The 23,693-nt window shown below is 41.1% G+C and overlaps 1 protein-coding gene across 1 annotated transcript in view; it reads right to left on the reverse strand.

The window, feature by feature from the left end:
- MYO10 (myosin X) overlaps positions 1-23,693 on the reverse strand; it is a 134,312-nt gene that overhangs the window by 63,233 nt on the left and 47,386 nt on the right. Inside the window, exons 3-10 of the mRNA XM_054163998.1 lie at positions 12,451-12,638; positions 5,907-6,041; positions 4,880-5,004; positions 4,008-4,021; positions 3,794-3,878; positions 3,011-3,114; positions 1,427-1,556; positions 365-483 (exon numbers count right to left, since the gene is read on the reverse strand). Coding sequence (XP_054019973.1) covers positions 365-483; positions 1,427-1,556; positions 3,011-3,114; positions 3,794-3,878; positions 4,008-4,021; positions 4,880-5,004; positions 5,907-6,041; positions 12,451-12,638 — 900 coding nt within the window. The remainder of the gene's footprint in view (positions 1-364; positions 484-1,426; positions 1,557-3,010; positions 3,115-3,793; positions 3,879-4,007; positions 4,022-4,879; positions 5,005-5,906; positions 6,042-12,450; positions 12,639-23,693) is intronic.

Consider the following 23,693-nt stretch of genomic DNA (forward strand, 5'->3'; position numbering starts at 1 on the left):
AAAAAAAAAGTTAATTCTGCTGGAAGTTTTAAAAACCACACACCTGGCAGAAATGTCCATAATGACAAATGTCAGCCTAAGTGATTAGAATTAAAAAAAAAATAAAATAAAAAGAAAAGAAAGGTAACATAAGCAATCAGGCTTAATAACAAGAGCCAAGCTATGAACCTTGGCAGGATGATAGGAGGGGATCTATGAAAATTCCTAAAATTCCAGTTCTATCCTTCCCCAAAAAACTATCTAGTGTTTTTGACAGCAACCTCTGGTGCATGAGCTAAGCCTCTGTTCCTGAGTGACTAATGGTTTTCCTGGTCTTGAAGACCAAGCCATGTCAAGACAACACATCAAAACTGAGATGCTTTACCTGTTGTATACTAAGAGGTGTTAGGATTTCTTCTCCCCTGAGTATCATTGATCTCTGTGTCAATGCTTCAGTTAGCTGTGTGGAGTCCAATCCCAGTAGTTCAGCAGATCTACCCAGAGCTGGCAATAAGAAGAGAAATACAAATATGCCCTCAAATATATAAAGTTATGAAACCAATTTCTATTACTGTTAGATGCTTCTAAAATGATGGGGATTAGAGACAAAAACACAACTAAAAACTGTGGGATATGTTTTTGCTGCTTATAAAAAGCCACAGTATCATAAATAGGCACAAATGAAGGAATTTAACAATAGAAATTAAGGAATTTAACAATAGAAATTCATCACAAGTAAGTCACAAATAAGTATTTTCCATTTAATGTTAAATGTCAAGGATTCAAACAATCTCTTCAAACAATCTACTGCTTACACTAACACATTTTTCCAGATATACATAACGGCAATTCAGTCTTTGTTTACATGAATGCATTTCAACTGCTCTGATGAGGATAAAGAAAATGAACTATCATTTTTTTCTTACATGCACACTTTAATTTGCAGTTTTACAATGCTGTGGTACATAAAGCAGTACATAATGCTACTTTTTATTGCTGTATTTGAACAAACATTTAAAATACTTGCCAGTCCAATCTTTAAACATACCAGCACATACTTGCAGATTTGTAATTCAAGTATTGACAGCTCTAACAAAAGATACCTTCAGCAGAGATCTCAGTTAAGGAATGTACTTGAGCACTTATGTTTTATCAACTTGAGAATATTTCAAAGAAGGAATTAGACTGAAATGGAAATGGAATTTCACAGCTATTAAAAGAATAAACACATGCCCAAGGTCTTCCCTAATTAAGACCTAGCATTCAGCAGCAGACTAATTTGCCTCATCTGTCAACCCCCGCCCCCAAACAACATTTTAATCAAATGGTACAGGTGCTAAAAATCAGTATGAACCTTTCACTGTCTGTCCTTTCTATGTCCAAACATACTGGCAATGAAAACAGCTTTCACAGCCTCATGAAACCTTTGGTTGCACAGCCTTCTCACCTGTTTTAAAAGACACCTGAGCTCCACCAGCAGTGATGAATTCAACATTTCCTAGATGTAAAATTCCAGCCAACAGCCTCAAAATTTCTCGCACTTCCTCCTTGCTGAACTGCATAACTTCCATTGCAGTCTGGAATGACATGTGAGCTTCTTCAGTAACATGCACACTGACTCAAAAATGGAAATAAGGACAACCTGTGCTGTCAGGCCTTAGAAAAGCAAGTCAGGACTAACAAAGGACTGGCAGGGGTTAATTCTTTTGGTTTCATCCAAAACCAAATATGCTGCAAAACACAACAAGGACATCTTGGTACCTATAATGATCACCCTGGTTTTCAGAGATCCCCTTTATTGCTGTAAGGAGGCTGTAACTTGCTATGGAATTCTTCACTGAAATTGCAGAAATATGGAAATGTTCTACTGAGTTGTGCATTAGACAAAATTCCACTAATTTGCATTAGTAACCGATAACCTCTGCTTTTACCAAATTTTGCCAATTAGAATTGTAGATAACAAGGCACGGGGGAGTAAACACAGCAACACATAAGATTTGCTTATCTGCTATCTCAGCAATGGAGAATTCTCAGTAGGTCTTCTGCAGAATGCTCTGGGCAGACCATGAAGCCCAAACACACATCTCGCTACTGTGGTTTCACAGCAGAACCGTGCAAGAAAAGCAGATCTATATAAAATGTGTTGAATTTATGAATAGCCAATATGGCAATGAATCCACAACTAGAAGCAGAGAAGAGATAGTGGTCAAAGGTTTATTTTGTATAGAAGACCTTTCAAAACAGAGCTGCAAGCAAGGCATCAACGCTTGAAGTTTATTTACATATTCATGATGCAGTTCCTCTCTGCCTGCTACAAGGAAGTTTCACTTAAGTAACATTTCTGTGACTTAAATCATAATAGAAATAGGCAAAAGAGATTACTATAATAGGTAAAGAGGCAAAGGTGCCCATCTCTTGCTCTGAAAATGCAGCCTGGCAGCCTCAGCCCCTCTGCAAGGCTGCCCACACTGCAGGTTACAGCTAATAGGATTGGTTGAAAGATATAAAACTACTCAGAGGAAGACTCACCCTGGATGTGTTTTTTAACATATGTTTAAATTTTCTTAAACTCTATTGTGCAAGTTACTTCATGCAACCGGATTTCCCACTTACAACTTAAAGTCACAGAAGCCCAGGTACTTCACTCCACATGTGTTGCACTATGGACTCTACCCAGTAGATGTTACACGAACTGGGAAAGGTTCATGATGGAAAAAACAGTGGAAACAGACATAGCTGTAATATAAAAGCAGGTAAGGGCATAGACATCTAAATGTCTCAATATCTTCCCAACTGATATTCTTTTAATTCCAAATGCAGTAATTTCACAAAATTATAGCACACTCTTAAATGATACAGCAAAGATCAAATATTGAAGAGAATGTAAAAGCGTGCCCAAAATGACAGGCCCTGTCAGATTAGTGCCTCAGTGAGAGAGCTGCATTTGCTTTGTCCCCTGCTCTGTGAATGGACCCCAGACATGTGAACTTCCAGCATTTTTAAAGCATGTAGAACAAGGGAAACAACTCACAATGACTTCCTTGAAAGAATCTTTGTCACTGATTGTCTCATCCACTATACATCCAGACTGATTAAGGTAGTGGTAGTTCTCCGGCACAGATAAGTAAAGAGCATCTAACAAGGAGAGAAAAGAGGACGAGTGAAAGAAAAACAAAAAACAAACCAAAAAGCAATCCACAAATTACTATGCCAGAGCTAAATAGTTCACAATTTATTTGCTCAGAAATTATGATGATGCATAAAGCAGAGTTTTACAGTAAAATCAGCTGTGGGGCTTATTTTGCTGCGTTTTACTTTATTTAGCTGCACGATGGAGTTAACTACACTTTTTAGCACACAAAGACAGCAGGCCCAAAGGGAGATGCTGGGACAGCTTTAGGCAATTCTACATGTATAAAACTGTAATTTCTTTTGTTCAGTGGATTTATTCTTTATGAGAGAGGATTATAGGAGCCAGAATTATTTCTCTTTGTTCCTTCAGAATTACTTAGTACCAACAAAAATATTCAGCTTGAACAGAATGAGGCATGCTTGTCCCAAAGTAATTTTCTCAGGGCCACAGCAGAAGCTGGGAGAAGAATTACTGGCAGCTCAGTGACATTCTTCAACTAAGCAGGTTGCTTTATCAAGCTGAGCTCAAATCCACACTCACTGAATTCCAGCTGAATAAATAACCTATTTCACTTCTGCGGTTAGTGGGTATCTGCAGTTAAATTTTCCACTGCTGTTACCATAGCTGCTGACTGCTAGCAGAAAGCCACTACAGTTGTGTGAGTTATGCTTTGCCACTCACCTTTTTCTCTCTCTTCTATCCCTGCCAGCAGAGCATAGAATATATGATAATTTCTTTCCCCTGGGTTTTGTCTAACTACACGATTCTGTCAAAATAAAAAACAGTTTCCACTTAAGCAACCATTTTTAAGGAGTTTTGGGTTTTTTTATCCACAATTCCAATGAAAATATTAAATCAAACAACATTAACTGAGCAAAAGCAAACATTGACTTACTTTTTCCAATAAATCTATAATCAGGAAGAAAAACTTCAGTCAAGGAATAAAGTCAAAAGCAATTAATGCACAAGCTATTTGTAATTCTTCATCTTTCATTTGAGACAATGAGGAAAAGCACAGTGGTCTTTTCTTATAACATGCCTACTACTGTAAAAAGAAGAATAAAGTAACAATGATAATATCACAGCAGTTCTAATAACAGTTTGTTCCCACACCACCTTCTCCTCCAACATATTAAAACTGGACTTATCATGTTTAGGATTTTAAGCTTTATTTCTTCTTTTCCCTAGAGCCTGGAAACAGCTTTAAGGATAAAATCTGTCCCACTGCAAAACCAACTTCTATTTAAAGCTCTATATAGGATCCCCTCTGTACATTCTTCATCCCAGCATCTCTGGTGCTCTGGTAGAGCTGGCTCATAGTCCACTTTTGCCAAATGAATGTCAAATCAAATAATTTGACACACCAAGGGTCTGGTCTTTCAAGTAATTTTCCAAAAAAGATTATTTTTGGATATAATAAATGAGGGAAATAGCTGACAGTTGAAGAGTTCCCCAGAAACTCAGGCTTTTAGCTCACTATGTAGGAACATACATACAAGCCATGCCAGCAGTAGTAATACAAATTCCTGGTCCTTCAGGAGTACATAAACCCTACCAGGACAAAAATGTCTGTGTACATATGCACAAACCTGCAGAATTTTATGTTACTGCTTCCCTTTCCCACCTATATTAGCTCAATTAAATTGTGTATCTTTCAGGATGGAGTGAAAGGACGGACGAGGGCAAGTCACTTCTCCCTCAGCCCTCCACAGAGGAGATATGTGGGGGCTGCCCCAAAAGAGGGGTAAAATCACCAAATGAGGATACAATCTAGAATTCTTCCTCCCTGAATGTTTCCTTTCTGACAGATGTTCAGCTGAATAAACTTCCCAAAGCGACTCGAGTTGTTGTTGTAAACAGTCTTTGCATTGCCAAAAGCTTCCATAATTGGGCTGTGAAAATATAAAACACCAACAAGAGTGTTAGTGGGTGACCAGCATGCCAACATTTTCACATGGGACTGGCAAAACAAACAGCACTATGAAAAGCTCACGTTTGACACTCTCCTCAGCCACTGCCTACATCTTCAGTGTGATCCTCAACTAATGAACAATGATCATCTCAATTTTCTATCAAAAGGTGCAAGCATTCACACAACAGGAAGAGCAATCATATTAAACTGCTTCATCTGCAACTGCTCCAAAGATGTCACTGCAGTACTCAAATTATAGAAATAAGAAATCTCAGCACATGCAAATTGCTAGAGTGATGCAGGGAAATTAGTCCTTGTCCTGAGACAATTCAAGATACATCAGGCAAAAAAAGATGAAGCATGATGAACAGAAGTAGTACCATCTCAAAGTGCCTTGGTTTTTAAAGAGTTTAGAATGAGAGATTTTTATTTTTACTCACCTGTTTCACCAATTCTCCTTTATCCTCTCTTTTTCTCAGCACACTTCTAACACTCACACTCTTTATCTTCACTGTGCTGTATCTTGTTCTACCTTACCCTCAGGCTACACAAACCAAACCAATGGTTTCTCCCATTGGTGTCACCCATTTCCCTTATCATGATTATCTGAATTCAGCCCAAAACAAAAATGAAAGCCACAACTAAAGCACTGTTAATTTCAAAACACTGGATCTTTTTGCTTCATTACGATAAACCACTGCTCATTTCAACTCTCTAGAAAACCTTGGTAATTTTGTTTAATGGAAAATGTCTCCCTTTCCGATATTTATTGTATTGTTCATAAATGCACCCACATCTTTACTTACATTGCGAGCTCTTATTTCAGTGACTGGGCTTATGCCTTCTGGAAGAATACCTGTGTTGTACTGAAAAACCTAGTACCTGCTCTCAAGAATAGCTTGCTCCACACAGGAGGTCTTCTCTCTGCAGGATAGCTCCAGTGAATGTTGGCTCATTGCAGACAAGAACTTCAGAATCAGCTTAGTGCTTTCTGTCTTACCAGCACCACTTTCACCACTGAAAGAAGAAGAGGAAGAAAAGTGTCTGCACAGTTCCTACTGCCACAAGCAAAGCCCTCTGTCTGGCCAGCCTTGCAAACTCTACATAATCAGGACTCCAGTGATTAAGAAATGGTATTAAAAAAAATAGCAGAATATCCCTTTAAGATTGATTAATATGACATTTAACACAATATGCAAGCTACCTATAGACTTCATACAACTGTTCAGACAGCGTTTCAAGGCATCCATTGCACAAAGCTGTATACAAAGCCCACGAGGCAGTGAAAAGCTCTCTAAATACAAACAACTGTCGCAACAATTATCACTAACATGCAAAAACAAAGTTAAGAGCACAACAATGCTCAAGAAGAAAGTCCAGAATATGAATTAAGATGGGAAAGTTTAGGATTATGCTGCAGCAATTTAGGTAAGGAGGTAGCCCTACTGTGAGGAAGATGAAGTGAGGCACACCAATGCATACTGTAATACACCAAAGCTACTCATACAATTAATATTGATAATCTTAGAGAGCTACATATTCTTTAAACACATTTTTTAAATGCCCATGAAAATAAACCAGATTCATATCAGTTCAAAATACACAATTAAATCCTCCTTTTTGTTCTCCTCTGAACCACCTCCAGCTTCACGAAGTACTTCTGGACATCAAGCAAGGCAGAAAAATGCAAAATACTCAAAATGTGAGCACAGGATGGATTTACCCAATGTTCTCTATTCATTTACTAATAACCATTCTATTCTATTCAGTTTTACAATTACTACTGAATGCCAAGTGGATGGATTCCTGGAGCCCTCTGGCATGACAGTAACATCTCTCCATGGTGTTGCTCAGCTTGAGACTCGTAATTTTATGTGCATCAAGTTGGCTCTGCATTTTTCCATTACAAAATGCTCTATAAAAAGCAGTTATTATTAATAAGGTGAAAATCAAGAACAAGTAAACTAAACTTTTAAAAGTCATTTATTCAACCCTACAGTAAATGCACTAACATTAGGTTTAGTGGGAGAAAGCCTATGCGTACAAGATGTTGCCAAGGTCAGTAAAAGAGTGAACTTTTTCAGTGCACAGCTGACTTTTCCATCCATACTTGAAGTGTCCAGATCATTCCACATCACTACATTCAGTACTGTGAATATATTGTGTGACAGCAACCCACAAGGCCTCCACTTAGGAGGTCTTTAAACTTTCTTCATGACTTATTCTATGCAGAGCATCTTGCTAAGGTCACAGCAGCCTGGACTCCGGACTGTTGAGGTGGAGAAAGTGGTCACCAATAGCCACTCCTCATTCTGAAGGACATAATGTGAGTGAGGCAGTATCAGTACTTCTCTGTATCACTTCTCAGTTCTGCCTGTTGGCTTTAAAACCCCAAAGACAGATATAAACAGGTGGACAGATGATGGTTGAGCAGTGGATGTGGTTTATCTTGATTTCAGTAAAACATTTGACACTGTCTTCTGCACCATCATTGCAGTTAACCTGAGGCAGTGTGGTCTGGATGATCAGGTAGTGAGGTGGTTTATGAACTGGCTGAAGGAAAGAAGTCACAGAGTTGTGGTCAATGGGATGAAGTCTAGTTGGAGGCCTGTATCTAGTGGGAGTCCCTCAGGGGTCAGTACTGGGACCAGTACTATTCAATATATTCATCAATGACCTGGATGAGGGTGCAGAGTGCACTGTCAGCAAGTTTGCTGACGACACAAAGCTGGGTGAAGTGGTTGACCAGAGGGTTGTGCTGCCATTCAGCGAGACTTGGACAGGCTGGAGAGCTGGGGAGGGAATGAATGAAATTCAACAAAGGCATGTATAGAGTCTTGCACCTGGGAAAAGACAACACCATGTATCAGTATAGGTTGGGGATTGACCTTCTGAAGAGCAGTGAAGGGGAAAGGGTCTTGTGGGTCCTAGTGGATGGGAGGTTGACCATTTGTTGTAGCATCATATTTAACTGTGGTGAGGTTTTTAGTAGGCTTTTTTTTTATTTATATGAAAGTAGACTCTGCAGTAAGGTTCAGATCAACACAAATTTGAGGATTTGTTGCTGCAGATGTTTTTGTCTACATTAAATCTCAAGTTCAGTAGCTAGAGAAACAGTTTTTATCCTGAGAGAGCAAAAATATAATTTCACAGCTGTGCAGATATTCTAATGCACAGGTTAGGTTGCACACAGCTTCTTTAATGTACCCCTTTGCTGACATGTTAGGTTGCCAAGTCATTTTTATGCAGCATCTTCATGAATCAAAATAAGCCAGAGTAAAAAGCTGCTTCATATGACTCCATTATCTCTTCTGTATTTCCTTTGTTTTCACCTCTGGTTTGTGTAGCTGTAACTGGAAAAATGGTCTCACACTTGCATTACATTTTGAGTCACTACTGATGACAGCTTTTAGTGCAGATTCTTGTCTTAAGGCACTCATCTTATCCTACCCAGACAAATACCCCAACCATTTCAAAACAGTAGAAGCTTTTACACAGGTTTTGGAATCTAATGCCTTATGAAAATGACTCTCAGACAAAGCTGAGCTAATGCTGGATGCCAGCAGGTGGCACTTCAAGTCTAGAGAAACTGTGGGGTTGTTCCAACTGATACTGAGATTTTTGATCCCAGAATTAGGAGCAGGTGAAACTGTGAAGCCTGCATGAACAATTCATTCATTTCAATGGGATGAAGCTGTTTATTGTGTTTTTGTGATGCAACAAAACTTTTTATATTAAATACAGGACCTGCATATTTGTCTGTATTCAAACACTGCAGAGCTCCACCTGGCCAAGAAACCCTGACAATGACTTGTTGCAACATCTAATTCTAAGCCAATAAAAGATTCACAAATTACTAAGATGCCAAATTTGATGAGCACACTGTTGCATGTCCACTTCTGATGCCCCAAACTAAATATATGGTGACAAGAACATTCCCAAACCTTATGAGGGCCACCAAAAACCTTCAGTAATTTTATGAAACCCTGCTCTCAGTCCTTCACAGCTACAGCAGATAATACTGTTTTAGGAAAGTAGATTTGCCTTTTTCTTTCTTTCTTTCTTTCTTTGGTATGTTTATTGCATGTTCTCTCAATTTCTGTAGAAACAAGATACCCTTATAAGGTTGCATTGTGGCACTTGCCTGAAACACTGAACTTACAATTGTTTTAATCCATAACCACAGTAAGAATTTTAAAAGGGACCACTAATGCAAAACTTCTCCATATAATGGTTCATCCCTACAAAACCACATGGTTTACAGAGCGAGGACTGTTGGGAGACTCCTCTGGAACATTTGACTTCTGCTTATGTCCTTTTTAGGACACAGCCTATTTTTCTCTTGGCAGCTTGTAGGGAACTGGAAAGAAAGGTAAAATACTCAGACTAGTATAGAATGGCATTAAGAAAAAACACTAACAGCCATCTGCTAGGCACCAAAAATTATTTCAGTCCCCAAAACTTGAGTAGATGGGCTGTTTGCAAGCAACCACTTGGTATCAGAATGTGAAATTGTGACTCCAGACTAGAAATTTTCACATGAGAAAGATCTCTGTGCATGTCACTGGGACTCAGTTTTTATGCACAGCACTATGTATTAAAAAGTAAACAGGAGAAATATGGTCAAAGAAAGCTGAAAAACACAGTCAGCCCACATCATCTTTGTGCTACTGCCAGGAAGAGCCTGCCCGGAAGTGAGGGCAGGTACAGATTGCAACTTACATAAAGTTTGAACCAGACATACTGTGTGCTGTGTCTGAGTCACATTTCCACCAACAGCTTGGGTGCTGAACTAGAATACATAGAATACATAGAATAAACCAGGTTGGAAGAGACCTTCAAGATCATCGCGTCCAACCCATCAACCAATCCAACACCGCCCAAACAACTAACCCACAACTAACTAGGTGCAGCAAATCTTCCTCTGACCCAGGAAGCTTTGCAAACTGGTCTGTAATCTTCAAAGCCAGTAGAAACTGCCCACTGCAAAAGATGTTGCTCTTACTCTGCCTCATCCTCTCAAGGCTGTCAACAAGGGCTTCCGTATGAGCCAGAAGACAACTGAAATGGTGTCACCTTATATCTGAAGAGTTCTTCACACCCTTCACTTTTGCTGCAAGAAGGCAAGAGCAAACAGGCTTAATCGCAAAAACATTGTAAAGGCAAGAGAAGAGAAGGAGGGGAAACACAAGCCTGCTCACTCCCCTCGAATATCACTCCCTGCCTGGAACCATGCCACCATCTCCACTGAGCTACTTCTCCCAGTATGGCAGGCAAGGCTTCAGTTTCCTTGCTGTGTGTGAGCCCAGGCATCTGAGAAGGCAGGCAGGGGAAAGTGAGAAGAGCTATCTGTGTTTTCAGCTCTTCTGGAGCAAGAATGAAGGAAAAGATGAAAGCAGCAAAAAAACCATTAAAATGCTGTCCTGATTTAGGACAGTCTGCTCTCACAAGCAAGCTCCCCACACACAGATCAGGAGGGAAAGTAGCACAAAAAGCCCTGGGTTCAGATAAAGAGAGTTTAACAAAAATAATACAATGAGCAATTATCTTGTCCTGTTTCACAGAAAAGCACTGCAGAAGCAGCAGCAGAAGCCAGTGATAAAACAACCACCTCAGCCCAAAAGCCTGCAGCTGGCCCAGTGGAAAATACCAGCACTCCAAAAAATGGAAACTGGAAGCAGCAACCAGAAACAGGAAGCTGCTCATGTTACCAGCTGAACTTCAAAAACCTCTGCTCCAGCCAGCAATTTCATTTTAAAGCTGCCATGATGTCAGCATGGCACTGAATACTCATCAGTAAAATCAGTTGGCTAAAATCATGACACTATCCACCACTTATTTTATACCATCTACATCATGCCCAGCAGCAATTAACATCATACATCATTCACTGTTCACTCTTACTCAAAATGACATTGCCTTGTGATACACAATAGACTTCTTACTGCAGATGTTCTGGAGCTCCACCCTGTTCCAATATAGTGTAGATCAGTCCGTGATCAGTCCAAATGGTGGAGCTGTGTTTCCACCCCTGGAGCAGTTGATTCCAGTAACTCCTTCCACTCTTCCAAGTGAAAGCAAACTGTGGCTTGAAATCCAGTGTTCAGGTTCCAACAACCTCAGCTGTTGGAATCCCCCTGTCACAGCAGATATACAGACGGGTTCCACCCTCATAGTACGATGGCATTAGAGTACACTGTGTGCCTGCGTCTACTAAAGCTTTACATTCTCGTGTGTTCAACTTGCAAGCCATCGGACCCATATAGTCCAATAAACCCAGATGTCCATCTCCTCCATCTGGTTGGAGGCAGGGCCCCTCTAATTCTCACTGGAATCACTCTACATCTTGTGAAGATGCTTTGGAAATCTTTTCAGGAAGATCAGAAGCAGTATCAATTTGTCTGCTCTTTTTGGGTGACTTTCCACTGGAAACTGTGTTCTTCTGGGGAGAATTTCCTTGTAGTTCACACTCTCACACAGCTAGGACTGAAGTGGGTTTTCCATCCCACTTCATCATGCCCTCCCCATGGTCACAGAAGTAGAACTACAGGGTACACTATGGTGTGTACCTCCTAGATTCTCTGTCTTGGATAGGGAAATGCCTGCTTCAAATAGGTGAAATACAGGACCATACAGGTGGGGAATAGGACATGTTCTCTTTGAGCTGATGGACGTCCCAGTTCCTTTGTAGCTGAAACACAAGCTTACACTGAGGAAAAGAGACCTTCCTCATATTGCTGGATCCTGCTAGTCATTTCATCCACCCCAGCAAAAGCAGAGGCAGCAGCAGAAGCCAATTATAAAACAACTTCCCTCCCCTCAAGCCCACAGTTGGCCCAGCAGAAAAAAACAACACCCCAACAAATAGAAACTGGAAGCTGCAACTGAAAACAGGAAGCCTCTCATTACAATCTGAACTTCAAGTCCCACAATCCTTTGATCTGTCCAGCACCTTCATTTTAAAGCTGGTATGACATCAGCACGGTATTGAATACTCATGAGCAGATTAATTGGGCAGAATTAAGCAGTTGAAATGTGGAGGTTTTTCTCCTTGCTGTTCTTATTTAATGTATTTCTCAAGACTGGTGACAAACCACTCAGTTGTGCAGGTATGTTTAAACTGGTGGGAAAAACACTTAGGTTAATACTAGGTGGGCAAGTAGCAAAAAATGCATAAAAATACAAATATTTTTTCCAATTAAATGGAATTATAAGATGCTTAAGAAAAATTACAATTTTGTTAGAAATCCACTGAATAATACAAAGCAAGTTCAGAACTCTCTCATGAAATTCTGAAGGTTTAAAAGCCTGCTTTCCTTTGGGGTTCTCTTCTCCATGTGGCCCAAAGCTATGCTCTTAAATCATCTTGGTAGGCTCACTGGCAGGGCTAATCAAAGCAGCAGCAGCAGCAGCTGTTGACATTTACCTGATGAGGATACACTGGTTGTCATGGCGCTTCCAAAGGCAGCGGTAGCACTCATTCGCCACAGCAAAGATATGAGGTGAAATCTCTCCCATGTGGTGCTTGCTGTATTGCTCCATGGCGGTGCAGTCGTACAGTCCCGGGATGCTCTTGTATGGGTTCACAGAGGCAACTATCGAACCAATGTAGGTCTGCAAACACACAGCACCCCCCCGAGCTGTTATTACACACAGGGTGAAACAGATTAACATTTTTCCCCCTAAAAAAAGACAACAAATACATGTTTGCAAAAGTTTATCTGTCTTTTGGATAAAGGAGGATAGTATTTTTAACCTGGTTTCTTCCTTGCAATAAAAGCAACAGAAGGGTGACAATTACTTCCACCTCTGTGCTGTTGTCATGCTTACTCCACCAACAGCACAGAGCTCAGCTCAGCTATATGAATCCCTGCCTTAACACCACATAGAGCAGCACAGTGTTGCCTGTTAGCACTGGTATACAGAGGCTTCTAACACGTTCCTTAGGTACTCGATAAACTTACTAAAACCTTGACTGTGTCCCAAGTACTGGTGCAAAAGTCTGTATTTCCACGTAGCATATCCAATCCTTTTCTGCTACTCATTTTAAAAACGTGGTAGACACTAGCACTATTTTACAGCATACACCTAAAGAACAGCACACAAACTGTCAAGTGCTCCCAAAACAATGAGTTTCTGCAATTTACTTATTACTAGTGTGATGCACAATGCCAGCTGATAAGGCATTCATTCTACCCAATTGCAATTAGAAAGCACGAGTTAAAACCACCCAGGTAGCAGCTTGTGTCCACTGCCTTAACTCACTAGGCTGTGGTAAAGTGATCATTTGCAACAGTCTACTTTCAATGCTGTTCATTTGCTCAGTTACTCTCCTCAATATATTTTCTGAACAAAACCAAATTAAGTGAGGGCCTGTGAAATTAACTGATACATCATGTGTGTGGTGTTAGTGCTGTGATACAAATTTCATTTCATTAGCACCGGTTCAGGCTGCTCAGGGGCTCCCTAACTCAATTCTCCTCAGGGACTGACAGGCTGAGGGGACAGCTCATTGCTCTCTAAAAGGAGGTTGTAGTGAGGTAGGGGTCAGTTGCTTCTTTCTAGTATCAGGTGATAGAATGAGAGGAAATGGCTTCAGGTTGTGCGAGGGGAGGTTTAGGTTAGATATTAGGAAAAATTTCTTTATGGAAAGAGTGGTCAGGCACTGGAACAGGCTGCCCAGGGAGGCAGTGGAGTTGCTGTCCCAGGAGGTGCTCAAGAAACATGTGAACATGGCACTTTGGGACGTGGCTTAATGGCCATGGTGGCCTTAGGTTGACTTAGGTTGGACTTGATGATCTTAAAGGTCTCTTTCAACCAAAATAATTCTGTGTCTGTTATTACAGGCAAGAAGCTGACATCTGGCTTCCACAGCCCTGCTACAGGTTTGTAAAGAGCCACGCTGAAAAGCATTCAGTCCTGTAACATGGTCCCTGTGTACAGACAGATGCTTCACCTGCAGTCAACCCTCTCGTGGCCAACAGCAACAAGCTGTGAAGTTGACAGCATGATTTGGACTCTTTTCACCTCCACTGCACTCTACCTAGGAAGGTCCACATAAGGTAAGCAGCATCTCTCACGCCACAGAAACACAGCCCTATGTGATCCTCCTGCAACCACCCTCTTCTCCAGCAAGCCACTGTGGGGACATTTACTGAGACCCAGGGACCATCAGCTCCCCCACAGTTTTCTTTCCTTCCTGTCAATCTCATCCACAGTATTTGCATTCCATATCTACCTGCCTCCCTGTTCTCCTTAATTGAAGTGCAATTAATCGCTTTGTATCAGCTCTCCTTTCTCATTGTTACCCTGCAGTTACATTCTCTATTCTTCACCTGTTCGTCCTCCATCAGGCCCAGCATAAGTAGCAGCTTTGACCTTTTGCTAAAGGGAACCACAACAGTGTCCTTGAAGTTATGACAATTTTATTAGCTGTGAGAAGAATATTCCTCCTCACTGCAATTCAAATACCTTCTACAGAGCTCTGAACATTCAATCTGTATGTTTTGTAAGAATCCCCATGCTGTGCAGTAGCTCAGAAGGTTTCATCTAGAAGAAAGATACCATTTCAACAGAAGATCGTATTGCAGGGCAATTACAGCATTGAGACAACAGACTAATTTCTTGGGATCACCCATTCTTGAGCTATAAATAAATAACTAATGAGGTAGTCTCTGAGAACAAACTTCCTCACTTTGATACATATTTCAGCAGAGATTGCACCGTCAGAAATTTAAGATTTCTTTTTTCTCAAATTACACTAATAAAGTGCAAACATGAGCAATCAAATAGACTGCTGCAGATCTTCCTCTTTATCACAGTCTGACTAAAATGTAAGAACTTGAGGCACATCATCACAACAGATGCCATGGCAAAGCAGCAAATTAAAAAATCCCCATGAAACATGATACCATCTAACTTTCCAACTGCAAGACCCCACTTTATAGCTTCTGTTTGATAAAGCACCTGACAGGACATCATCACATTCCCTGATCTTCCTCTGACAAAGCACTGGCAACTCTGCACCACCATCAGCTACAGGACAAACTTCTCTTGTTTCTCCTATTTCAAACAGGAGATGACAGCAGCCCACTTCTGCACAGGCTCAGTTAGCGTGAGGCAGTCTTTCACATAGTTTAAGCATAGTGTTTTAAAAATTATATAAACACTTCCAGAAGACCAGCCATTACTACAAATAAGAAAAGATTATTATTAAATAAAGTCAGCTGCCTTTGTTGCCTCATAATTCAGGTAGAGCATTATAGAGAAAAAGGTCATGTGCCATGGCAGTGAAAGAAACTTGGTGAAAAGCAGAAGCAAGGCTGGCAAAAACAATTCCTAAAGCACCTCATGTGGTAATGCTTAGGATGTGTTACTGTTTTTAAAATTCCTCCTCTCTCTCCTTTTCTTTCAGCAAGAACATGAAGAACCACACCCTCCTCTGAAATAGCTCTGCTGCTGTGGTTCAAGTCTTCTGGTGCTTAGAGTACATACTACTTTTTTGCAGAACAAGTTAAATGCGTGCACAAATTGCCACCAAATTATAATGATACATGACAGAACAAACTCAGGCCCTCCCAAAACAAGTTCTTCATCCCAAGGCAAGATCATAAAAAAACTACCTTCATAGATGTAGTGAATCAGATTTATCACCTACCAACAGTAATAATCCAACTCAGAAGCAGCCACAACTAGGACTCTGCACAAACCCAGCTAGGACTTTGCCAGCCCAAATGAAAATCCACTTTAATGCAAGGTAGTTCAGTAAAGTATTGGTAAGTTGAAAGAGCACTTCAACTTAAAAGTTGTTAAAAGCTGTTCACATTATTTAAAAAGATCCCACTAAAAAAAAAAGAATCTTCCCAAAGCCTTTGTAAATTTTCGTAGGTATAATCAACAGCAGCCCAATAAGATCCACCCACAGGTCCTGAGGGAACTGGCAAATGAAGTTGCCAAACCATCTTCCATCATATTTGAAAGGTCGTGGTAGTCTGGTGAAGCTCCTGCTGACTGGAAAAGGAGAAACACAAACCCCCTCTTCAAAAAGGGAAAAAAAGAAAGACTCTGGAAACTACAGGCCAGCCAGTCTCACCTCTCTACCTGGCAAGAACATGGTGCACATCCTCCTGGAGTCTTTACTAAGGCATATGGAAAATTCAGAAGAGGTGATTGATGGTAACCAACATGGCTTTGCCGAGGGCAAATCATGACTGATGAATTTGGTGGCCTTTTATAATGAAGTTACACCAGCAGTGGGTAAGGGAAGAGCAACTGATGTCATCTACCTGGACTTATGTAAACTGGTGACACTGTCCTGCATGACATCCTGCGTATTTTGTACAGAGTCATTGCATTTCATTGTTGATTGTAGTTTTGCTTGTAAATACAGCTTCATTTGCTTCCAACTGGGCTGGTCTGGCAATTTAATGTTGGGGGGAATTTCCAACCCACCATAGGCTCAACGTCCAAATGGAAACCAGTGATGAGAGGTGTCTTTCGGGGGTCAGTTCTGGGACCAGTGCTGTTTAACATCTTTGTCAGTGATATGGACAGTGAAATTGAGTGCACCTTCAGCAAGATTGTGAATGACACCAAGCTGTGTGGCCTGGTTGACATGATGGAGGGAAGCAATGACCTCCAGAGGAACCTTAACATGCTTAAAAGGTGGGCCCAAGGCAACCTCATGAAGTTGAACTAGGCCAAGTACAAGGTCCTGCATCTGGGTCTGGACAATCCCAAGCACAAATATAGGCTGGGCAAGGAATGGCTTGAGAGTAGCCTTGAGGAGAAGGATTTGGGGGTATCAGCTGCCAAAAAAATCAAAATGAGCCAGCAATATGTGCCTGCAGCCCAGAGGCCAACCTGGGCTGCATCAAAATAAGTGTAACCAGCAGGACAAGTGAGATGACTCTTCCCTTCTAATCTGCTCTCATGAAACCCCACCAGGAATACTGCATCCAATTCTGGTGCCCCCAGCACAAGGATATAGAACTGTTGGAACGAGTCCAGAGGAGAGCCATGAAGATGATCAGAGGGCTGGAGCACCTTGACTGTGACAGGCTGTGAGAGCTGGCATGGTTCAGCCTGGTGAAGAGCAGACTCCAGAGAGATCTTACAGTCTCCTTCCAGTATGTGAAGGGGGCCTACAAGAAATCTGTGGAGGGACATTTTGCAAGAACTTGTACTGATAGGATGAGGGGGAATGGCTATAAGATGGAAGAGGGTAGATTTAGACTGGGTATTAGGAAGAATATTTTTACAGTAAGAGTGGTGAGACACTGGAACAGGTTGCCCGAAGAGGTTGTGGATGCCCCCTCAATGGAGATGTTCAAAGACAGGTTGGACAGGGATTTGAGCAACCTGGCCTAGTGGAAGGTGCCCCTGCCCATGGCAGGGGTATTTGATTTAGATGATCTTTAAGGTCCCCTCCAACCCAAACGATTCCATGTTTCTCAGATCTGCTGCAAGATCTGCCAGGCTTACTACTTTTCCCATCCAATAGCTATCACATGTTCTTACTAGTAGCATTTTATAAACAAGAGATCCTGCTCCTGCTAGATTCTGCCTTGGCACCTCCATAAAACACAAAGTCAGACACTTGAGGCACAGCACAACTTGCACCCACAGGAAGAAGAGAACCACTTCACCACCTCCTTGTTCAAAGGGCTCTGCTTTCTCTCCCCTTGGGGATTGGAGGGCAGATTTTCTGGTTTTGCAAGTACCTTAGCAGCAAGTTAAACTGGTATAAAGACACAGAAAAAAAACATAGGGCTGTTCAGTGCATTGTCTCCTGGCTTCTGAACACTATTTCTGCGCCAGGCATCATTATATGACAAATTAAAGCAGTTAACGCTCAGAAGGAGGATCTCTAAATTACTTTAGTATGCTAACATTGCAAATCAGCCATTTGGATGAAATTTCAGAAAAGGTATTTTCATATAAAAATGTCACTTCCACTTTGCTTGAAAGAGTGTCAATTACATTTTGTCTTTGTTCTTTGCAGTTTCTAATCTAATTAGCACAGTCAATAATTACTTTTTTTTAAATGAAAGCACTGCGAAGCAGTTATGAGCAGGAAAAATGTTCACACACCTGGCAGAGCACTCACAAACAGACTGAAGATGTCCTGTTCAAGTAGTTCGAGGGGTATTTCACAGAAACACTGAGTAAAGCTCCAATTGCAAGTCTGACTAAGATTCTTAAATCCTTGACCAAGAACACAACAGTTTACTCTGTTACATGACCAGCTCAACAACTTCAGACAGAACTGCACACAAACTCTTGAATTACTTTGTTACAGACTAAACCTGCAACAGCTTGTTATCAGATCACCGCTAGTGTATTTATTTAACTTCAAGAATAAGTGCAAGTTGAGTTATTCAGCCTGAATCCCAGTGCAGCCCTTTGATTACCATATTAAAAGGTCAGGCTCCTTTCCCAATTTCAAATTTTTACTGAAATTTTACATTGATAATGTGCCTTCCAAAATATGTTCAGTCATGAACCACAAATATTCCTGCTCCTCCTTTTAGCACAAAAAGAGGAGGTAAGATTGCTTGCTGATCCCCTAAGAAGACTTTCAAAATTTTTAGAATAGAATAGAATAGAATAGAATAGAATAGAATAGAATAGAATAGAATAGAATAGAATAGAATAGGTTGGAAGAGACCTTCAAGATCATCACGTCCAACCTATCATCCAACACCACCTAATCAACTAAATCATGCAACCAAGCACCCTATCAAGTCGCCTCCTGAACACCTCCAATGATGATGACTCCACCACCTCCCCGGGCAGCCCATTCCAATGGGCAATCACTCTCTCTGTGTAGAACTTCTTCCTAATCTCCAGCCTAAACCTCCCCTGGTGCAGCTTGAGACTGTGTCCCCTTGTTCTGGTGCTGGTTGCCTGGGAGAAGAGACCAACCTCCGCCTGTCTACAACCTCCCTTCAGGTAGTTGTAGAGAGCAATAAGGTCACCCCTGAGCCTCCTCTTCTCCAGGCTAAGCAACCACAGTTCCCTCAGTCTCTCCTCGTAGGGCTTGTGTTCCAAACCCCTCACCAGCTTTGTTGCCCTTCTCTGGACACATTCCAGCAAGTCAACATCCTTCCTAAACTGAGGGGCCCAGAACTGGACACAGTACTCAAGGTGTGGCCTAACCAGCGCAGTGTACAGGGACAAGCCCATTAGTCCAAGCCCTGTCATGGCAAGGAAGGTGATGGCATTGCAAGAGTTGAAACAAACAATATACTTGAGAAAGGAAGTGATTTTTCATCAGTCCTAGGAGTGCTTTCTTGTTTTGTTTGTTGCATCCTGAGCTTTGAACCTGTAGCTTGAAATCACCCCAGACTTCTTCAAACACTCAAAACCAATTAGTTCTTTAACAAGGTTCAAGAGCTCACAAAGATTTCTGAATCCCACAGAAAACTTACAACGGTCAGAGCAGTCCTGTCCAGCATGAGAGGGGTTGTAAATTGATTTATTTTTTAATGAAGATGCTTTACTTCAGTTAGATGCCAAACAAATGTAAATTGTATACAAATTTGTATTGGTTAAAATATACCTTTCCCAGTTAGCTAAAAATTACAAGAAACACATTTGCAATAGATGAAGGAAATAGGGTTTGAAATGGGTGTTTCCATGTAGAAAAGATTTTTTGAATAAAAGAGGGGAAAGTAGAGGAAGAAATTTCCCCTACAAAATTATTTTCAGGTTCTCTACACAGAAAAAGCAAGAGAAAAGGAAACTGTCCCAATGCAAGATCCTGTCATTAACCCTATAAACTAAATTAGCAGGACCACCTTGCTTTCACTCTTTTCCCTTTTGCAGAAGCTTTATCTTTTCAAGTTTGCTCCATATCCAGCAACAATTCACCTTCCTTTTTCCTTTTATGTCAAACTGCTGCATCTCCACAGTAACTCTCCTGTTTCTGAGAGTCCTTTACTAAGTTATGTGTCTTACCCAAGCTGCTGCTTCTCATGTAATATCATCAATTTTATCCCACGCTTTTTCCCATGACCTCCTTTCACCCTCTACATTAAGGTACCCCACTGTACTTCCCAAACTTCTAGCATCTAAGACACCCCATTCCTCCTCTCTTCATACATACAAACACACATAAATGCATAGGGGACAAAAAGGTGGTGGGGAGACAGAGTGTGGCAAAAATGACTACTTTTAGGCTTTGCATATCTCATGCTACAGGGGGGGTGGGTAACAAAGGCAAGAGCAGGCTGGAGGGCTCTGTTAAAGGGTATTGTGTGCTCTTCCTGAAACAAACCTTTGATCAACAATCACAACAGAAACTAAAACCCCTTATACTATTAAACAGGCACAAGGAGAATTCATTCCTCAATCTTTATCATTGTGTTTCTTCAATAATACCAAAAATCAACATATTCTTTGGAACCTGTTACTAAAAATGTTGCAACTGAGTACAGAATTAAGATGTGTGACACAGGTACATACATTAAGCAACAGCACTTTGTCCAACTCTTTCAAGAGCACTTTCAAAACTTTCTGCTTTGGGACAAGAAAGATCTGTCTCATTACAGAAACAAAAACATGTTTATGGATGTCTCGAAAACATTTGAGTGGTTTCTGTGCAAGTCCTGACTTTCCTGGAGTCACTCAAGGAATTGATTCTGTGTCTGAAAACTAAAGGTATAAAAAAACCCAAACCAACAACGGGGTATTAATGAGTATTATTTTCTGGGCATACCCTAAATACATGAGAAACTGGTGGACTAGAAAAATACTTATAAATATATTGAGCACTGTTCCACACAACTTGCACATCCTCTCACAGCTTTAAATTATCACAGCTACAGTAACATTACACCACCGGTGCTTTCAACAGACTATGGAAAGGCAGAGAACCACAAAACAGCTGTCAAACTTCACTATGTTTTCAACACCACGTTTCAAGGTGTCAGGATTCAAAACCTGGGAACACAAGAGTTCTCCCCACACTGCAGATACAGCCTCCATCATGTCCAGTTTTCTCAGGAAAAGAGACTGACAGTAATCATGACTGAGTTTATTCTGAAGCAACAATAACTCAATCACCATAACAAACAAACAAAAAAGACAAAAGAAAAAAAGGGAAAGATGGCTAAGCCATATTTTGGTGTGCTTTTTTGGGGAGGCAACAGAAGGAACAAGGGTATGCCATAAACAGGATGATAATTAATATCCTTGCTCTTGATAGGACCTTGATTTATCGTCTCTGTGGTAAGCATACCCCATCTTTCAGTTAGTCCCATGCTAATTTGAGCGGGACAGAATCCAGCTGTCTCTCTAAATTACAAGCTAAGATGCCTAAAGCCAAGCTCCTTTCTTAAAAACCATAATCAAGGTGAAATAATAAACTACAAGTTTATATGTTTTCAAGCCTTTTCTAAGATGGAAAGGTCATACTCTATAATCATCCTTACATGCTTGGACTTCTGCAGCCCTCATCATGTTTGATGACTCGCAGTATGTTTCCAACTGGCCAAATTTATATCAGCTGTGTTTTTTTCCCTTGTCAGCGTGCACAATATTATGACCCCTAAACTGTCTTCTTTTCTTCTCAAGAGCAACTGTAGAATTAATTGTAAATTCACCTGTTTGTAAACATCCAGGCCACACTACAAATGCAATAGTTGGTAGTCATAGGGGAGGATGTTCAGAAGGGATCCAGCATATGACAGAGAATGTTGCTAAGAAGAGCAAATGCCAGGTCATAAGTTTAGCTAGTTGAATCTACTGATGAATAATCCACACCATGTTGCCATCATTCCAGCTTCAAAATTAAAGTGTGAGAGTACTGGCTGGAGCAAAGCATCCTGAAGCTTGAAGTTCCCATTGTAACATGAGAGACTTCCTGTTCCAGTTGCTGCTTCCAGCTTCTGGTTTTGGGGTGTTGTTTTTTTCTGCTGAGGTGGTTGCTGCATGCTTGGGAAGGGTGGGGGGACTGCTTCATTGCTGGCTTCTGCTGCTGCTGCTTCTGCTTTTCTGCAAAAATAAGCTAAGATAATTGTACAGTGTATCATCTCATTAAACTCCTTATCTCCACCCAGGGTTGTTTTTTGGTGTTTGTTTTTTTGTGTTACTTTCCCTCCTGTCTTGCAGGTGCAGGGATCTCCACTTAGAAGGCAGACTGTTAAACCAGGACAATCTACTTCTGGTGCCCCAATGTGTGGCACAAAACCCAGTCAATTTTGGTAAGCCAGCCAGGAGACAAAGGGGTTGAAATAACATGCAGTGAGATAACAAGAGGATTCAACTAAGACTTATCAAAAGAAATTTGTATATAGTTGTTGTGGGTTTTTTCCTGTAGTACGTTCACTGTGTAGATGCATTTGCTTTCTAGGGGCAGCTGGGGCTGATGCACTGCAGCTTGTCAAAAGACCTTTTGCACTTGTCCTCAATGTGCTCCTGCTGGTACTACTTATCACCTCACTTCAATGGATTAATGCTATGATGTGGTTGTGCTGATTACTGGCATACTATGAGTTGGTTACTCCACTAGCCACTTGGTGTAGATGTAATCTACAGTTGACAGGCCAGGGCTTTTCCACAGTGGTATACAGGTCTTTCTCAAGAATGCCACCTGGAGATCTGCCCCAAGGCTGGATAATTATGAGTGGCAGGGTGTGTGGGAGAGTATGGGCAAGTACCTAGGCCGATTGTCACCTCTGATTACTTGCAATTTCACCCCCCAAACAAGTACAAAATCCTGACAAACTGGAGAAATACTTGGAAAAAAGTATGCTGTCAGCCCAGAGGTTCCTGACAGACAGAAATCACTACAATATGTTGTGGTCTGGCTCATATCTATCAAGGACTTCTCATTACTGTTCAGAGTGCTCAAGGGCAAGAGGTCTCTGGTCCTACAGGGAGACAAGCAGTCACCGTGGCTATTCAAATCACAATGGCAGGCATGGCAGCTGCTCCAGAAAACCAGCCTATGCCAGTATCAGTTACCCCATATGGAAGAAGAAATATACAAGAAAAGTAGTTCATTTGGCAAAAGATGAGTCAGGGTTATCATGGGAACAAAAGGAAGAGCCAGAGGAGGTCACTCGGTCTTTATCTCTGGCCTTGAGAGACAGCCAAGGGCAAATGGTGGATGAAACAAGAAGCAGGCTCCAGCAATATAAGGAACGTCTCTTTTCCTCTGTACAGTGTTTCAGCTGTGAAGAAACTGCCCCAGGAGGTCAAGAGAATCCAATAGAACACATTCTATTCCCCACCTGTACAGTCCTGTATTTCACCTATTTGAAGCAGGCATTTCCCTATCCAAGACAGAGAATCTAGGAGGTACACACACCACTGCATACCCTATGGTTCTATTTATGTGACCATGGGGAAGACATGAGGCAGTGGGATGGAAAACCCATTTCAGTCCTAGCTGTGTGAGAGTGTGAACTACAAGGAAATTCTGCCCAGAAGAACAGTTTCCAGTGGAAAGTCACCCAAAAAGAGCAGACAAATTGATACTGCTTCTGATCTTCCTGAAAAGATTTCCAAAGCATCTTCACAAGATGTAGAGTGATTCCAGTGAGAATTAGAGGGGCCCTGCCTCCAACCAGATGGGGGAGAGTAACAATTGGGTTTATTTGACTATATGAATCCAATGGCTTGCAAGTTGAACCCACAAGAGTGTAAAGCTTTAGTAGATGT

The sequence above is a fragment of the Dryobates pubescens genome, chromosome 9, assembly GCF_014839835.1.
Source record: "Dryobates pubescens isolate bDryPub1 chromosome 9, bDryPub1.pri, whole genome shotgun sequence".
Classification (NCBI taxonomy): Eukaryota; Metazoa; Chordata; class Aves; order Piciformes; family Picidae; genus Dryobates; species Dryobates pubescens.